The sequence below is a fragment of the Sorghum bicolor genome, chromosome 8 (genome assembly GCF_000003195.3).
Source record: "Sorghum bicolor cultivar BTx623 chromosome 8, Sorghum_bicolor_NCBIv3, whole genome shotgun sequence".
In the NCBI taxonomy this organism is placed as follows: Eukaryota; Viridiplantae; Streptophyta; class Magnoliopsida; order Poales; family Poaceae; genus Sorghum; species Sorghum bicolor.
Window position 1 is genome coordinate 165777 of NC_012877.2, and position 16705 is coordinate 182481.

The 16705-nt window shown below is 47.2% G+C and overlaps 2 protein-coding genes across 3 annotated transcripts; one reads left to right on the top strand and one right to left on the bottom strand.

The window, feature by feature from the left end:
* Window positions 27-4517, bottom strand: LOC8072898 (mitochondrial substrate carrier family protein C). 2 transcript variants are annotated; one of them, XR_002446994.1, is made up of 8 exons: window positions 3316-4517; window positions 2354-2771; window positions 2076-2220; window positions 1716-1831; window positions 1565-1643; window positions 1159-1392; window positions 931-1000; window positions 645-775 (listed from the first exon to the last, which is right to left on the bottom strand). XR_002446994.1 is itself a non-coding variant. In XM_002442595.2 (7 exons), exons 1-7 carry the CDS (start codon window positions 4196-4198, stop codon window positions 419-421), a joined length of 2232 nt encoding a protein of 743 aa, XP_002442640.1. In that variant the 5' UTR covers window positions 4199-4515; the 3' UTR covers window positions 27-418. The 2 variants fall into 2 exon arrangements, 1 of the variants encoding a protein (XP_002442640.1); XM_002442595.2 differs by lacking the exon at window positions 931-1000 and having other exon boundaries at window positions 27-775; window positions 3316-4515.
* Window positions 11842-16705, top strand: LOC110429725 (vegetative cell wall protein gp1-like). The gene is made up of 2 exons (XM_021446172.1): window positions 11842-12277; window positions 15861-16705. The coding sequence occupies exons 1-2, from the start codon at window positions 11842-11844 to the stop codon at window positions 16703-16705; spliced, it is 1281 nt and encodes a 426-aa protein (XP_021301847.1).

Sequence of the window (16705 nt, forward strand, 5' to 3'; positions counted from 1 at the left end):
TTGTTCTCCTTATCACTTTATCAGTCTGTTTCAACCACCAAAAACAATCAGGTCAAAGCCAATAGGCAACCAGGGTAAGTACAGCAGCAAATTTACATCAGGTTTAACAAGGAAGGCTATGTATCATCGTTGAACAACAAACAAGAAGCGAGCTGTCCAGCAAAAGAACACCAGCTCCAGCAGTGCCTCTATCCTCTAGTCATTTTCTCGTCTACTGTACTATACAGCCATCTCAAGGCCTACAGGGATGGAAATTCAGCAAATTTCCCTCGGAGGGGCAAAATATGACAACCTAAAAACTGGATTCACAAGGAAGGTGGCACATGTTCTGTTGCTTCTCTGCAATATGGACAGAAAATTTCCTGTTGTGTGGTTTCAGTGCCTTTGCACCATACATGTTAACAAGGTGAAAGGTAGGTTATCCTCTGGAACCCACCATGGTTTTCTTCTCCTCTATTGATTCTCTGGACTTGCTCTCATCTTCGATCATCGCCTTCTTGGCAAGCTCGTAGCCTGCAAAGTTCATTGCGCCAAGAGGGGCAATCCAGAAGAAGCGGGGGATCGCGCCCTTAAAAAGCCCAAGTGGACCCTCATTTCGAAGGATGGAGAAGACTATCATCTGCATAGACACTGGTGTGCCTGGAGGGGCAGTCATCATCCGCGTCTTCATCACGTCAAATGGAGTGGTCACTATTGCTGCAACTCCTCCAGACAATGCTCCAACTGCCACTGTTTCCCATGCTTCCAAGTCTCTCTTCAAAACATGCTGTGCTGCCTGCAAAACCAAGGCGGACATCATTAAATATGTCAATATAAGCAAGGCATAGTGATACTAACATGACAGATACAGCTATAATTTACAAATTATGACAATCAAAACCACTAGTGGCACTAGTAAGTGTAACTGACTAAATAAGTGAAAAATTCTACCCCCTAACGCAGCTCCATTTGGTACCAACTTTCACGTGTAACAAAGAAATCAGGCCACAGGTATTTACATCTGCAAGTAACAAACTTCCATTACGCTGCCTTTCTAGAGTCAGAGGAATGCTCAAAATCAGCCAAAGCTAGCTAACAAAGGTAGTATCTGACATTTTAACAACGCAGGGATTTGAGAATGGCACTAAGATCTGGTGAAAACATACAAACTAAGGATACCTTCTTAGCTTCTGCATAGAGGCACATTCCAGCAACATAGAACGGAACCTCGCGACAGAGTGTGGCCCCAGTGCCACGAAAAAATCCCTTTGGGCCATCTTGTCGCATGGTGCCAACAATTGCCTCCCCTACATTGTTGAAGATTCCAGCTTGCAAACGCTGCTTAAGAACCTCACAAGGTATACGGACTGCAGTCCCTAGGACTGTGCTGCAGAAGGAAGCCATTGATTGCACCTATGGAATAAAAAGCCTATCATCAAGCAATTCCACAAAGCACAACAGTTATTGCAGAGGCCAGAAAGTTTCTGTTACAAATACTAAGTTCTGTTCCATCATGAGATTTATAAGGTGCTCCAGGTCCCTTGAAATATGGAGTTTGCACAAGTACTGGAGCAGTAAATCTTACCTGAATCTCTGGAAGTGTCGGAGCGACATTAATTAATACAAGCTTGGTTGCTTCAAAGATTCCTGTCCTCAAACCATGGCTGCAAATGACAGGATTTGAGTTTTGTAGCCTACAAAGAATTTTACATATAAACCAATTAAATAGCACAGACCTTGAAAACTGGCCAAGAATTGCTGGGATAGAACCCCGATACAATCCCTGAAGCCCAATTTGTGGAAGCTTTGAAATGAGCTCTGGAAATGAGAGTGTAGATGCTTGGACACGTGTCTGATACATCAAAAAAGACAAAGAATTGAATTTGGGTATTTTGGTCGGTAGACTGAACTTCTGTTATCTTATACTAATCCATGAGGTTACAGATAATGCCTTGGCATACCACATACATATTGATTTGTGATGAGCAATCAGTCATAATAAAGGAAGATCTATACACAGGGAGCTCCTAATTCAAATGTGCTTCATTGAATCACTTGTTTGAACTAAACCGGTATAAACAAGCATGGTACTGTACCTTCATTGAATCAATAGGATGCAGCAGAGAGGTAGAGAGCGCACTTGCAAGACCTCCAGCTAAAGCAGACTTCAAAACACTTCCTGTGGATATTTCTATAGGTGGGGGAACAGCAACAACAGTAGCAGCTTCAAACCAGATGTTCCTGAATGCATTTGCAAGTGAACAAAAAGTAAAGTGGAAAAGAGAGCACCATATAATGTTGAAAGATAGTCAGAATTGGTGATAATTGCAGTCACAATTCACTAAAGCTAATTCAAGCACAACATCAGACATACCGAGGATCATCCTCAAGGCGTTCTGAAGGAAGTAGAAGCATGAAGTTCCGGAAATGGCCATATGAGATTGATCCTTCTGAATCAGAATTTAGATACCGTAGCATGGCAGTGGCATTATCTTCATTGGCCGGAAGTCCAGCACCTTTCAAGGAAGTCAAAATTTGATTCTTGTGAAGTGTTCCAGACTTGCTCAAACACAACGTGGTATATGCTCGGAGAATGGTTGCCTCCTTCTGTTCCATCAAGGATAAAAATTGCTTCCACCCAATTGATTTCGAAAAGAAGTTGCTTCTTGTATGGCGAAACAATTCTCGAGCATACCTCCTTGGTAACCGCCTCTTCCTCATTGCAATTTCAAGATCTTCTAGAGTGACTTGACCATCACTGTCTCTGTCCAACTCTTCAAAGAATCGCTTTCCTGCAGCAGCAGCAGCAGAACATCAGTTACAAATATCACCTTATGATCCAGCTAATACATAAAAAGAACAACCTTTTCAAAAGTATCACTTTGTTATGCAGAATGCTGAATTGCTGAGGCACCGATTAGAGCCATAGTTGGAAATCCTATGATGGATATAGACCGTAGCTTGACTAAAAATGTACTGACAGGAAAACTAACAGGACAGTATTGCCCTGTTGTTGCATAGATCAATTAAAATGTCCGATAGGCATATCCTTGATAGTAGCTCACCTAAATTTTCTAGATACAGTGGTACAATAATGGATAACATCAGTACAGATTTTAGAGTCCGCATATTTGAATAATGGGACAATATAAGAACTTTGACATAAAAACTGGCATTTCAGCCTTCTACAGAGGACTAACAATCACTGATCTAATTTGGTGATTCCCCCAACTGGTGCCATATGGTAAAATCAATGCATGATTGGCGATTGCAGACCATGAGCCTACATACTGAAATGAGAACACCTCTCTGTCGGGAAATGAAAAATGATGTTACCTTCAATTTCCGCATATCTGAAGAAGTCTTGCACTGAGAAAAGCTTCTTCTTGTCAGGATGTGCATCTGCCGATATTGACGATCTGCTCACCAGCTGGGGGACTAATTCAATGAGCTCCGTCAGTGAAACTGCCGACAGCGTAGACCGCAGACGCTCCACATTCGACAAAGGGATGTTAAGCAGCCGGGCAGGCAATCTCTGTGCTGGCTGCTGTGTACCACTAGCATTGTCCACCACCTCGCCGTCCCCAATTCCAATTCCAGCACCATCCTCCTTGTCACTGTCCCCAATTCCAGCACCATCCTCCTGGTCGCTTACTGGCGCTGGTGCTGGGACAGGGGACGCACCACCCATGATCCTTGCTGGCGGCGGCGGTGCCCCAACCTTTGCAAAGCCCAGGTTGGAAAGGAACCCATCGAAATCAGCCCTCTTCCCATCGATTATCTTCCTGAGAACCACAAATTGCTGGAGCTGTCGGGTAGCCACACCAAACTCTTCACCTTTCTGCCTGCAGGCGTCCTCCAGCAAGTGCAGGTTGTGGGCGAAGGCGTCGAACGCAATGCAGAGAAGGAGCTCCAGCTGCTGCTGCGGGGTGGGGGTGGCGCCATTGCTGTGATCCCAGCGGAGCGGCGGGGAGTGTTTGCCTCCCCGCCGCTGGGGCTTGAAGCACCTGGCGAATGACTTGAGGGGCTTGTGGAAGAAGTTGGTGACGACGACGTGGAGGTGGAGCAGGCAGTCGGCCTCGGGTTCCTTGGAGTTGGGATTGGAACCGGAATGGGATCCAGGGATGTGGATGACGGGAAGGTGAAGGTGAAGGTGCGCGATGGCGCCACGGGCGGCGGCGAAAAAGGCCTCTAAGGGGCGGTCCGGCGCCATGGGCATCAGGGACAGGCACTAGGTGGTGGTGGTGGTGGTGGTGGTGGTTACGGCCCGGAGGCGGTGGGCTCCGGCGAGCGGCGAGGAAGGCATAGTAGCAAGGCGAGTGAGGCTCGCCTCTCTCAGAGAGCTCTGAGTGGGCGACGGCCGGGTTCTTCTTCCTGTGAGGGAGAGGAGAGTAGCGAGCGGTGGGCAGGCTCCCCAGCGGCGGAGGCCGGTGATGACGAGGAGGGAGAGGGCCGATGGAGCTGTAGCAGTTGCAGACGATACGAGGACGGGAGGTGGAGGAGCGACACCCTGAGAAACTGCAGAACCAAAATAATTAATTCTCAGGGAAGGAATGAAATGGATTACGTTCAGATAGATAGATCTGCTTTTTTGGGCATTTGTTTCTGTCCAGAATAATTGGGAGAATGTGCTTTCTTTTATTTTTAAAATAAGAATAGATAGTGTATTTTTAAGAAGAAAACTTGAGCAATATTTTTGTCACCGCAGCAATATGCCAATTTTATCTTTTTGCAGAAAAATGAAGGTATTTTTAAAAGCTTTATTAAGAGAGCTTGTTCTAAGAATCTATACCATGTATAAAGATGTGGACAAAACATTATTACTTTAGAAATAATTTGAGGCTTATCAATATATTTATTAGGATAGGAGTACATGAGAAGCGGCACCCATGATGATAATTGCTGTTACAAGGATGCATACGTCAAAGTTGATCCATGCTAGGTAAAATTTATCCAAGGCTATCACTCAATCAATCTTAATGCTATGAATTTTACACACAAAAATACTGGTACTTCCTACGTCAAAAAAAAGTTAAAGTTGGCATTTTCTCTAACTCGTCCGAGCCCAAGCCTCGAACGGGTTCTTCCAACTTACCTGAGCCCAAGCCTTGGACGATTTCTTCCGTCTTGCCCGAGCCCAATCACAGATCTCCTTTCTAACACAGTACTTAGGCTTCCAGCACGTAGTTGCCGTGCGACAGATAGGACGTGAGACACGTCCTTGCACCCATGCTGCACAAGTAGGGTATCACATTTGCTTTTCTTCCAACTCACGTCACTGCAACACCTGACTCCTGACATTATGCATATGATCGGATCAGAAGGAGTGAGCAACATCAAATCCTGAGTACTACAGCCACGAAGCCCATCAGCACTCCTGAACATAGATTAAGGAAGGAGGCCTCAGGAGATAGCCTTGACGCAGAACAGGACTTGGCATGACGAGAACAGGGCTAGGCGTCAAGTCTACAGCATCGAGTATGGCTCGACAAGAGCAACAAGAGTGATCACGCCGCGACCACGATCAACTACAGTAGGGATGGAACGCCCTACCTCCCACACGCTGCGACACTTTAGAACAACAACACGACATTGTAAACACAAACACATATACTCCCCCACTCCTCTTGAGCTATAAAAGAGGAGGAAGGGTCTCATTTGAGAGACACGCCCAACACACATTCACCATATCACACCAGACCACATGCTTGGTCAGCAACACTACAAGCACAAGCAAAGTCTTATTCATTATACTAAGCCAAGGCTTGGGATACGTTCCCTCCCACACGACTCGCTTGTAACCCCTACTACGAGTACTTGGGTGCAGGATAATACAAACTTCCTCCTCATACTGAACGTAGGGCACGCTTGGCCTGAACCATTATAAATTTTGTGTTCTTCCTGCATCACCATCTGAGTTTAGGGATATGCGGACTCACATTACTCGTTAGTGTCTGAATTACGGGTCCAGACACCAACAATAATAGAGCCAAATTATAACACTCCAAATTTTTGAATTTCAAATTCAGTTCAAATTTGATTTAATTTTGGCTTAGTTTGAATTTTTAGAGAATTATTAAATAATTTACAAAATTAATTAAAATAAAATATAAGGTAGAAACGTGTTTGATTTTTTTTGCATTCATGCTGCTGCATAATTTTGATTGATTTTATTTATTTTTCTGATGCTTGTTTTGTTTTGTTTTGAAGCAAGAAAATTTAAAAAAAAAAGAGAAAGGGGAGAGCCCCCGCCTGGGCCGACTTCCGGCCCAGCACCCCGCGCCCCTCCCCTCTCCCCTCGTGCCCAAGTGGGCCGCGGCCCAAGCCGCACGGCAGCGGCCGGCCCCGCACTCACCCCCGCTGCTCCCGCCCGCAGTCGCTGACGCGTGGGCCCCGCGAGTGGGTCCCACCCGTCAGGGGCGGCGTCTTCAACCTCCGTCCGATTCGGACGGGGTGAGCAACCGCCGCGCCGCCTCCTTCTCGGCTTCCGTGCCGCGCGTGGATCGAGAACCCCGGGACCACCCTAGCCTATTTAAGGCACCCCTCGGCCGCCCGCACGCGCCCCTAAACCCTAGCTTCGAAACCCGCGCCGCCGCCGTTCTTGCCGAAGCTCGCAGCGCCGCCGACAAGCTTCTCTTCGCCGTCGTCAACTCGCGAAGGTATGCACACCATCGCGTTCGTCGCGCCAAGCCGCGTCCGCCCATGCCCCCTGCTCGGCCAACCGAGCCTTGTAGCGCCGCCGCCGGGAGCTCCGGGCGGCGCCAATGGCGCCACCACCGCCCGCCGGCCGTCCCTGCGCCCGCACCGCCCCTGCTCCGGCGCGCGGTCCACCGTGGACCGCGGCCCAGCGCCCCCGCACGGCCGGTCCAGTGGACCGAGTCCACGTCGCCCCCGCGCCTCTCCCCGGTCCACCATGGACCGGTGGTCCCCCCCGAGCCCCCCCGGTCCACAGCGCCGCCATGGACCGGGCCAATCGCCGGCCGCCACGTGGCCAGGACGGCCACGGCCCCCGCGCGCCCTTGCCGTTTTGCGAAAAGGCCCCTGCCTTTCTTTAAAATTAACCCGCGGCCCGGCTGAGTTCAAAAGTAATTAGAAATGTGCCCCTGGTTGTGCTTAATAGCCCCTGCAGTCGTCAGATTTTGCAGATTTAATCCAAATTCCTTATTAATTCAGTTTTTAATTAGTTTTATTACGAAAAATAGTTCAGTTTATCTACAGAATTGCCATTCAACTTGTTTTAGCCATAACTTTTGCGTCGTAACTCCGATTTAGGTGATTCTGGTCGCTATGGTTTCGTTTCGTCGAGTAGAATACAGTAATGCAGTTGCTTTTTGTTTCCGCATGCTTTGGAGTACTGTTTCTGATTAAGTTTGTTTGCTTGCATGTATTGTTCCTATGATTGATGATTGTCGCGTATAGCCAACGAGACGTTCGTGAAGGAAGAGGTTCAGGATCCCGCTGAGTTCGAGCAACCCGACTTCGATCAAGGCAAGTGCAGACACCATTCGATCATTTTGAACCTACTCATTAATGTCATTTACTTTATATGCATGTGTCCAATGAATGCAAACCCTAAGGACATGACTAGCTTTACTTATTATTCCTTGCTCACCTGGGGTTATGTATTTGGGTAGACTAGGCTATACTAGGTTTGCTTAGCTGCTCTACTCATCTTATACACATGCCTAAACAAGTATTAATCTCTACTCAACTTGATGCTTAAATTGTGCTGAATTTTTGGTCACTACGGTGATGGCGATGTTGGATGCTTACGAGCATCGTGATGATGGTGGTGACAGGGGGAGCGGGTACCGTTGGTGGTCCGGTTTGCCGGGCGTACCCGTCTCTGCTCTCCGTAAGGACTTAGTCAGGGAGCGGCCCCCTGGGACTTACAGTGCAGCTCCAAGCTATATGGCTCTGGCTTGACTAATTAGCAGGACCTCCACTAGTAGGGTGTTACTTTCCGGGTAGGCGTGAGGAAGTAACTTGGGTAATGAATATTAAGTTGTCGGTTGATCGGTACGCCATGGCTATGGGTATCGACTGCCGAGCGCCCCGGCAAAAACTTGCGAGTGGCATCCTATTAGTTGGACCCTGTGAAAGGTCTCGTAGTGAGACCCTGCCTGCTCACCTTGGAAGTGTTTTGGGGAGTCGCGACCCCGGGCAAATGGGAATCACGACTTGGAGTGAACGTGCACACCTCTGCAGAGTGTAAAACTGATATATCAGCCGTGCTCACGGTCACGAGCGGCCCAGACCCTCACTTGATGAGCAAATTGGATTCACTGGTTACTTGGAGATGGACCTTGGCGGGGTTGCTACCTCGTGATTTTGGCGGAATGGCTATTCCGTGTTGGCAGGATTGCTATCCTGTGTTAATAATTGGGGTGAATCCCTGGATTACTATAATAATTAGGATAGTCTTCTAAAAGATGTTAATTACTACTTACACTAAATAAGGGTTGGGTTTATGCTACTCATGAATAGTAGTAGGTTGTTCTAATAATAGTCATAATTAAAAGTGATCAACTAAAATGCTACCGCAGTCAAACCAAGTCAGCTTTACCTTGTTTTAAGCCTTGCATGTCATTACATTCCGTCTGTGCTTGCTGAGTTCGACATGAGCTCACCCTTGCTATAATCATTAAAGGTTGCTCGGACGATCAGGAGTACAATTGCGATTTCCCCGAGGACTACCCTGAGTCTCCTGGTTGTTAGGCTCGTGTGGTTCTACCGTCGACCTTCCTGTGGCAAGGTGGTCCTGCTACGTCGGCGTTTAGTTTTCCCTTTATTTATGGAACAGTTTAGTTTATGTTTCCCCTCCGCACTTTGATAAACAATTGGCTTGTAATAATGATACTCTTACTCTCATTTATGTAATTCGTTTGAACACTGTGTTTTGTACCATTGATGATGTCGGTCCATGTGTGTGAATTTGAGATCCTGGCGCACATGTGATTTGGCACCCGAATGCTCTTTTACATCCGGGTGTGACAGAAGTGGTATCAGAGCCGGGTTGACCGTAGGATCACGCAGCCTAGTTAGAAACAGCCGTTTAGATTGTCCCTTTTGGGTGGAATACACCATTGGATCTATTAACTACCTTACTAACCTGTCTCATTAGACTTTATCTATTGGCCTTATCTACTTACTTTTACTAACAGCTAGGTTTATTCACTTACTTCCTGCATTTATTACCTTGTTATCATTTATTGCTTTCTATTTCTCATATTGCATTTATATTCTTGTTTCAACTTTTACTACTTGTTATTTGAACCTTTCTTTTATACCTTGTCATTTAATATCATTTTACTCACATTACCTTCTTGTTCCTTGTTTTTCATTTATTACTTGAGTTATGTTTTATTTCTGCCTTGACAATAAATTCCATTACCTTGTTTTCACTTTATACCTTCATTACTTACTTTTATATCTTACCATAAATACCAACAAAGTTCATATTATCCATCCATTGTATAATCTTGGTTCATCTTCATTACACATACACTTTTACCTTCATTTATGTTATTCATTTACCCATCATCGTCATGATCTATTAACCGTTTCCTGCATGTCTATGATCTTTTGTATAAGTAGATGACTCGCCATCTGACCTGCCGCAAGAGCGTTATTCGTTTCCGCCCCGTTCAAGCTGTGGAGTTCTCGTTGACTGGTCGCGTGGATAACATCGTGTTCCAGCCTAACCAGCATCTTGATGACGGTGCTAACCTCCAAGACGCGGAACCCTATGAAGGACAGCAACCCCCTCAAGCTCTGGTGGTGCATGGAAGGGCGCCTTGCTGGGCACCTGGAGGAGATGATCCCTTCGGTGATGATGACATGGATGATGATGAGGATGATGATGATGAGGATGCACCTGGAGGACCTGGAGGACCCGGAGGACCCGGTGGACCCGGAGGACCTGGAGGTCAAGATGGACTTTTTGCTGCTGATGATGGGTGGATTGTGACAGTCTGCACCAGGGATGGAGGAGAGTGTTTCTTCCACAGCGAGCTGAAGCGTCTCCTTGACCAGCAGCTGGGACATGGCATGTTCTCAGTGGAGTACCGCAGTGAGCACTGGAGTCACCCAGACTACCCGGCGTACTGGAAGGTCTGGGCACACGTCGGCAGGCCTAACCCGACGTTGAGGGCACTGAGGATCATGTCCATACATGAGGCTGTGGCTGAGAGGTCTACCCAGATGGCGGGCATTAATGATGCTGCTCGCCAGGCTTTCTACGCATACCGTGATCACTTCTTCGAGGAGGTCAGCCAGGATGAGCGTCGCTACTACCCTCGCCGTCGTCGTGGAGAGTTGGCAATGACTATTGCTTCCACCACTGATGAGCAAGACCCCCGCGTGCACAGGACTGTCAAGCTGGTGGCGGTCACTAACACCGAGCTCAACAGTTCACTAGTGGAGCTGAAGCAAGTCAGGAAGGAGCTGGACGACGCCAGGAAGAGGATAGCGCAGCTGGAGGCTCAGATCACTGGAGTGCCACCGCCTTCACCTAAGTGGCCTGCTTTCTCTCCGCCTCGTGAAGATCCAGCCTATGGGGATGCCAGCGCTCGTACTACTATAGAATAGGAGCTAATCCCAGCTTAGTAATAAATAGTGCCACGCTTAGAACGTTAGCACGATCTTAGTTATGCGAGTCTATTGCTTAGTGGTTTGCTTAGTGTGCTTTGCTTGGTCTGTGTGAGAACTTGATTTATTATTGTGTTAATGGTGTGATTTGGTTCTTTGTAATGAGTGCGATGAGTTGTGGGTTATGTCCACAACGCATCAAGAATAAGATTAAGTATTAAGTTTATTTGAGATAGTTTGGGTTATCATCGGTCTCCTTTATTTGTGCTTTATCACATTTCATAATCGCTTTATCTTATCAGTCTTACTTTATCATGATCAGTTCAGTATCTATATATTACATCTGTTGTGAGTACTATGTTTATCAACTGAGAAAGGAAAGTGAATATCAGCTGGTTCATACTGTGAGGAAAGATTTTCACATTGCAGTTTACATTACAGCTCAGGTTTACACATATGAACTGCATCTGATTTTATTATATTATTATTTCTATACATCAGATGCCTGTCCACACCAGGAGCAACACCAATGGAGGAAACAATGGGCAGTCCAACAACAACAACAATGATCAGAGCGGGACTAATGCCAACCCTCCTCCTCCTGGGAATCAGCCCATGACCATAGAGCAGTTGATGACTATGCAGACTCAACTGATGCAAGGGATGGCTCATATTATGAACCACATGCAGCAGAACCAAAACCAGAATCAGAACCAACATCAAGGAGGTAACAACGCGTTTGCCCCACCTAGGGACAAGCGTGGAGAGTTCATGAAGGGACGTCCACCGTTCTTCTCCCACTCAGCTGATCCTATGCAAGCTGAGGATTGGCTTAAGGCAGTGGAGAAGCAGCTGGTCATTGCTCAGTGCAATGACAGGGAGAAGGTTCTGTATGGCTCTGGGCAGCTTCAGGGAGCCGCACAGGACTGGTGGGATTCATATTGCTTTGCACATCAGGACCCGGATACTATCACTTGGGATGAGTTCAAGGTCGCCTTCAAGACTCATCATGTGCCTGCTGGATTGGTGAAGTTGAAGAAGAAGGAGTTTTTGTCTCTGAAGCAGGGCTCCATGACAGTTTGTGAGTACCGTGACAAGTTCACTCAGTTGTCGCGGTATTGCCCCAATGAAGTGGAGAATGATGAAGACAAGCAAGATCACTTTCTGGAAGGTTTGAATGATGGTCTGTCCTACATGATGTCGAATGTCAAGTATGCCAGTATCCAGGAGATGGTGGACAGGGCTTTGGTGCTTGAGAGCAAGCGCCGTAAGATGGAGGACAAGAAGAGGAAGTATAACTCCTCTCAGCAGCAGGCTGGTGCCAGTCGTCCCCGCTACAACAACCAGCAGGGCCCTCAGTCTCGCCCTGCATATCAGTCTGGTAACCAAGGACAGCAACAGAATGTCAGGTACAGCAACCAGAGTCAGCAGACGAGCCAGCGCTACAACAACAACCAAGTGCAGCGCCCCGCTAGTCAGGCGCCTCGCCAGAATGCCCCAGCACCATCAGGCTCTCGCCAGAACTCCAACACTGTCCCAATGAAGCCCAATGTCAACCCCGCCCCCACTGGAAATACCTGCTTCAAGTGTGGTCAGCTTGGACACTACGCGAATGCGTGCCCCCAGAGGCAGAGGAATAACAACAACAATGGAAGGGTGAATCATGTGAAGTTGGAAACTGCGGAGGAGGCTCCAGATGTGGTAGTTGGTATGTTTCTTGTCAACTCTTGCCCAGCTACTGTTTTGTTTGATACTGGAGCATCACATACTTTTATAAGTGCACAGTTTGTTGAGAAACATAGTATAGCCACCTGTACCATGCAAAACACCATGCTAGTTAAATCACCTGGGGGAAAGATGCATACTAATACTTTGTGTCCGGGAATGAGCATTAAAATAAGGGGGGTAGATTTTCCTGTCAATCCCATTGTGTTGGGTTCAGAAGGTTTAGATATGATATTGGGAATGAGATGGTTGTCCAAGTTTAAGGGTACTATTCAGTGTGCTGAGAAGACAGTGGCTCTAACAGCACCTAGTGGGAACAGAATTGAGGTCAGAGTTTCTATGTCACCTAGCAGTGAAGGAACAGTTTACCATGTGAGCAGTGGGTCAGTAGAAGATATTCGAGTTGTGAAAGAGTTCCCTGATGTGTTCCCAGAGGATTTGCCAGGTATGCCACCTGAACGTGAGATTGAATTTGTTATTGATTTATTACCTGGTACTGCACCCATATCTAAGAGACCTTATAGAATGGCTGTTAATGAGTTAGAAGAACTTAAGAAACAACTAAGGGAGTTACAGTCTAAAGGGTATATCCGTCCTAGTTCCTCACCTTGGGGAGCTCCAGTTATTTTTGTAGAGAAGAAGGATGGGACACAGAGGATGTGTGTAGACTATAGATCTTTGAATGAGGTCACAATTAAGAATAAATACCCTTTGCCTAGAATAGAGGACTTGTTCGACCAGTTGAAAGGAGCTTGTGTGTTTTCCAAGATAGATCTGAGGTCAGGTTATCACCAGTTGAGGATTAAACCTTGTGATATTCCAAAGACTGCTTTCACCACCAGATATGGACTTTATGAATATACAGTTATGTCTTTTGGATTGACTAATGCTCCAGCTTACTTTATGTATCTGATGAATAAAGTTTTTATGGAGTATTTGGATAAGTTTGTGGTAGTCTTTATTGATGATATCTTGATCTACTCCAAGACTGAGGAAGACCATGAGGAACACCTAAGACTTGTGTTGCAGAAATTGAGGGAACATCAGCTCTATGCCAAGTTGAGTAAGTGTGACTTCTGGTTGAAAGAAGTGTCTTTTCTTGGTCATGTCATTTCAAATGGTGGAGTTGCTGTCAGTCCGAAGAATGTGGCAGATGTTCTTAAGTGGAGTCCACCTCAGACTGTTGGAGAGATCAGAAGTTTTCTTGGAATGGCTGGTTACTATCGGAGATTCATTGAAGGATTTTCCAGTATTGCCAAGCCCATGACTGCTTTGCTAGAGAAGGGTAAACCATTCAAGTGGAATGAACAGTGTCAGGCTAGTTTTGAGGAATTGAAGAAGAGGTTGACTACTGCACCAATTTTGACTTTACCAGATGTGACTAAAAGTTTTTCTATCTATTGTGATGCTTCCAAGCAAGGTTTGGGATGTGTACTGATGCAAGAGGGAAAGGTGATTGCCTATGCATCTAGACAGTTGAAGAAACATGAGGTGAATTATCCAACTCATGATCTTGAGTTAGCAGCTGTGGTCCATTCACTGAAGATCTGGAGACACTATATTCTGGGTCATAAGTGTGATATCTACACGGATCACAAGAGTCTGAAATACATCTTCACTCAGAATGACTTGAATCTGAGACAGAGAAGATGGTTAGAATTGATCAAGGACTATGAACTGGAGATTCATTACCACCCTGGCAAGGCTAATGTAGTTGCTGATGCTCTGAGTAGAAAGAGTCAAGTGAATATGATGGAAGCCACGGAGTTACCGATGGAACTACTGGCAGAATTTGAGTATCTCAATTTGGGGTTTGTTGCTAATACCCAAGGTACTTCCATGGACATAGAACCAACTCTTGAGCAAGAGATCAGAAAAGGTCAGAAAGAGGATGAAGAGATCAAAAAGATACTTAAGCTGATAGAGGAAGGTAGAGCACCTGGATTCAAAGTTGATCAAGAAGGGATTGTTTGGCACAAGGACCGATTGTGTGTGCCTGATATTCAGAGAATCAAGGATGTGATACTGAAGGAGTGCCATGAATCTGCTTACTCTATTCATCCAGGAGGTACTAAGATGTATCAGGACTTGAAGCAAAACTATTGGTGGCCTGGTATGAAGAAAGATATTGGTGAATATGTGGCATTGTGTGACACCTGTCAGAGAGTGAAAGCGGAACATCAGAGGCCAGCAGGGTTGTTGCAACCGTTGAAGATACCTGAGTGGAAGTGGGATGAGATCAGCATGGACTTCATAGTGGGATTGCCGAAAACTCAACGAGGTTATGACTCAATATGGGTTGTAGTAGATCGATTGACCAAGGTAGCTCATTTCATACCGGTCAGAACTAACTACCGTGGAGATCAGTTAGCAGAAAAGTATATGGAACGGATTGTGTGTCTGCATGGAGTTCCTAAGAGGATTGTGTCTGATAGAGGTACACAGTTTACATCAAAGTTTTGGGAGAAGTTACATGATGCTTTGGGAACTGAGCTCAGATTCAGTACTGCTTATCACCCTCAGTCCGATGGTCAGACAGAGAGAGTCAACCAGATAGTAGAGGATATGCTCAGGTCTTGTGCTTTACAGTATGGGGATAGTTGGGATGCTAGTTTGCCCTACGCTGAGTTCTCCTATAACAATAGCTATCAGACTAGTCTTAAGATGACTCCTTTTGAAGCCTTGTATGGAAGGAAGTGTAGGACTCCATTGTTCTGGAACCAGACTGGTGAAAGGCAAGTATTCGGCCCTGATTCATTGAGAATAGCCGAAGAAAGGGTTCAGTTCATCCGACAGACTCTGAAGGCAGCTCAGTCTAGACAGAAGAGTTATGCTGATGTGAGACGAAGGGAACTTGTATTTCAGGCAGGTGATTATGTATACCTGAAAGTGTCTCCGATGAGAGGTCTAAAGAGATTCAATGTCAAGGGAAAGCTAGCTCCAAGATATGTTGGCCCTTTCAAGATTTTGGAGAGGAAAGGAGAAGTGGCTTATCAGCTTGAACTGCCTGTTAGTTTATCCAACGTGCACAATGTTTTCCATGTCTCCCAATTCAAGAAATGTTTGAGAGTGCCTGAGGAACAGTTGCCACTAGAGGAACTGGATTTACAGGAGGATCTAACTTATGAAGAGAGTCCTATCAAAGTTCTGGACACAGCGGAGAGAATTACCAGGAGTAAAACTATCAGGATGTGTAAAGTACAATGGAAACACCATTCCGAGGAAGAAGCAACCTGGGAAAGAGAAGATGATCTAATATCCAAATACCCTCAGTTATTCCCTGGTTCATCCTAATCTCGAGGACGAGATTCTTTTAAGGGGGGTAGGTTTATAACACTCCAAATTTTTGAATTTCAAATTCAGTTCAAATTTGATTTAATTTTGGCTTAGTTTGAATTTTTAGAGAATTATTAAATAATTTACAAAATTAATTAAAATAAAATATAAGGTAGAAACGTGTTTGATTTTTTTTGCATTCATGCTGCTGCATAATTTTGATTGATTTTATTTATTTTTCTGATGCTTGTTTTGTTTTGTTTTGAAGCAAGAAAATTTAAAAAAAAAAGAGAAAGGGGAGAGCCCCCGCCTGGGCCGACTTCCGGCCCAGCACCCCGCGCCCCTCCCCTCTCCCCTCGTGCCCAAGTGGGCCGCGGCCCAAGCCGCACGGCAGCGGCCGGCCCCGCACTCACCCCCGCTGCTCCCGCCCGCAGTCGCTGACGCGTGGGCCCCGCGAGTGGGTCCCACCCGTCAGGGGCGGCGTCTTCAACCTCCGTCCGATTCGGACGGGGTGAGCAACCGCCGCGCCGCCTCCTTCTCGGCTTCCGTGCCGCGCGTGGATCGAGAACCCCGGGACCACCCTAGCCTATTTAAGGCACCCCTCGGCCGCCCGCACGCGCCCCTAAACCCTAGCTTCGAAACCCGCGCCGCCGCCGTTCTTGCCGAAGCTCGCAGCGCCGCCGACAAGCTTCTCTTCGCCGTCGTCAACTCGCGAAGGTATGCACACCATCGCGTTCGTCGCGCCAAGCCGCGTCCGCCCATGCCCCCTGCTCGGCCAACCGAGCCTTGTAGCGCCGCCGCCGGGAGCTCCGGGCGGCGCCAATGGCGCCACCACCGCCCGCCGGCCGTCCCTGCGCCCGCACCGCCCCTGCTCCGGCGCGCGGTCCACCGTGGACCGCGGCCCAGCGCCCCCGCACGGCCGGTCCAGTGGACCGAGTCCACGTCGCCCCCGCGCCTCTCCCCGGTCCACCATGGACCGGTGGTCCCCCCCGAGCCCCCCCGGTCCACAGCGCCGCCATGGACCGGGCCAATCGCCGGCCGCCACGTGGCCAGGACGGCCACGGCCCCCGCGCGCCCCTGCCGTTTTGCGAAAAGGCCCCTGCCTTTCTTTAAAATTAACCCGCGGCCCGGCTGA

Coding starts and splice junctions, on each gene's coding strand:
- LOC8072898 (XM_002442595.2), bottom strand. CDS start 4,198: ATGCCCATGGCGCCGGACCGCCCCTTAGAGGCCTTTTTCGCCGCCGCC. Junction 2,221..2,353: donor CGCCTTGAGGATGATCCTCG/GTATGTCTGATG, acceptor AAATGCATTCAG/GAACATCTGGTTTGAAGCTG. Junction 1,832..2,075: donor ATCCTATTGATTCAATGAAG/GTACAGTACCAT, acceptor TTGATGTATCAG/ACACGTGTCCAAGCATCTAC.
- LOC110429725 (XM_021446172.1), top strand. CDS start 11,842: ATGGAGGACAAGAAGAGGAAGTATAACTCCTCTCAGCAGCAGGCTGGT. Junction 12,278..15,860: donor GGCTCCAGATGTGGTAGTTG/GTATGTTTCTTG, acceptor TAAAAAAAAAAG/AGAAAGGGGAGAGCCCCCGC.